This window comes from Cebus imitator, unplaced genomic scaffold, assembly GCF_001604975.1.
Source record: "Cebus imitator isolate Cc_AM_T3 unplaced genomic scaffold, Cebus_imitator-1.0 Scaffold385, whole genome shotgun sequence".
NCBI lineage: Eukaryota > Metazoa > Chordata > Mammalia > Primates > Cebidae > Cebus > Cebus imitator.
The window spans coordinates 1,241,162-1,242,635 of record NW_016107700.1 but is presented as its reverse complement, the minus strand read 5'-3'; the positions used below and the strand labels follow the sequence as shown (position 1 = coordinate 1,242,635).

At 42.0% G+C, this 1,474-nt stretch overlaps 1 protein-coding gene across 4 annotated transcripts in view; it reads left to right on the top strand.

Annotated features, from left to right (window-relative positions):
- SMAP2 (small ArfGAP2) overlaps positions 1–1,474 on the top strand; it is a 48,957-nt gene that overhangs the window by 18,853 nt on the left and 28,630 nt on the right. Inside the window, exon 1 of one of the 4 annotated variants that reach the window (XM_017507947.2) lies at positions 410–615. The exons of the other annotated variants lie outside the window; for them this stretch is intronic. Within the exon in view, the coding sequence (XP_017363436.1) occupies positions 528–615 (88 nt within the window). The 5' untranslated portion in view covers positions 410–527. Of the gene's footprint in view, positions 1–409; positions 616–1,474 lie in introns of those variants that run through there. 4 annotated transcript variants of the gene reach the window in all.

Sequence of the window (1,474 nt, the reverse complement as noted above, 5' to 3'; positions counted from 1 at the left end):
CACAACTCTTCTAGCTTATTCATAAATGCTTTAAGCAGGGTCTTTGTGTAAAGGAAATTGGCTAGAGCTGAAATATCATCGGCTAACCCGGAGACAAGCAGCATTTAGGATACCCTTTCCTTTGACTTTCTGTGTAGGGTATTTAGATTACCTTTGTGTAATTTTCTATAATAAGTGATCTAAAACTTAAATCCACATAAGCAAAATACTCATACTAGGTTTTTAAAAAGTATACTGAATTAGTATACTTTTATTGTTGTTACCTAAAGGAGCTCACAAAAATAAAAGCTGGCCAGGTGTGGTAGCACATGCCTGTAGTCCCAGCTACTCAAGAGGCTGAGGTGGGAGGATTGCTTGAGCACAGGAGATTGAGGCTGCACTGCACTCTAGCTGGGGTAACAAACAAAGCAAGACCCTGTCTTAGAAAAACAAACAAAAAAACCAACAGAACAACCACAAATGAGTGAGTGCCGTAGGAGAGGCAGCAGAGTGCTGTGGGAGTTGGAATAGGAAGGAGAAAAGGCTTCATGGGGAAAGTGGGCAGAGCAAGATTTGCACAGAAATATGTTTTGCAAATAGAGGAAAAAGGCCCTGTAAAGCTATTTGTGAGAGACTGTAAATTGATCAAGAAAGGGTAAGAAGTTCTTCTAATCTTTTTTTTTTTGAGACAGAATCATGCTCTGTCACCCAGGCTGGTATGCAGTGGCTCAATCTTAGCTCACCGCAACCTCCACCTCCCAGGTTCAAGTGATTCCCTTGCCTCAGCCTCCTGAATAGCTAGAATTACAGGCGTTTGCCACAATGCCTGGCCAATTTTTGCATTTTTAGTAGAGATGGGGTTTTACCATGTTGGCCAGGCTGGTCTCAAACTCCTGACCTCAGATGATCTGCTGGCCTCAGCCTCCCAAAGTGCTGGTATTAGAGGCATGAGGCACTGCGCCCTGCCTCTTCTAGTTAACAGAATCAATGAGTTTCTTCAAATTGACTTCTGACAATAGTCTAAATGGTCTCCCTTTTCTGATTCACCTTTTTTTTTTTTTTTCCCCAATTCCAAGTTACCATTATCCATGTAATTGGCTGTAAAGAGAGCGAGCAAATCTGTTTTCTCCAGCACAGTTTTGGTCATAGATTTTAAGCTGGCTCTCTTTATCATTTGCAGCTGAGTTCATTCATGTGTTCCAGTTTTCAAGAACTTTTTCCTTCAGTTCCTGAACGCTTTGCTTCCATCCTGCACTTTCTTGGGAATACAGTTCTAGGCTTTCTTAAGATAAGTGTTTCAACCACACCATCTACCATTTCCCTCAGAAGTTGTTCTCTCTTCTTACGGAGTGCGTTCAGGGCGTTTGGGGTGCCAACCACTAGGGATTGGAAGGATTTTGATGAATCTTCAGGTGACCATGTCTGTCCTTGAAGGTGAGCCATCATCAGTTCACTCCATGAAATGAAAGCTTAGGGGTCTACTTTTTTTTTTTTT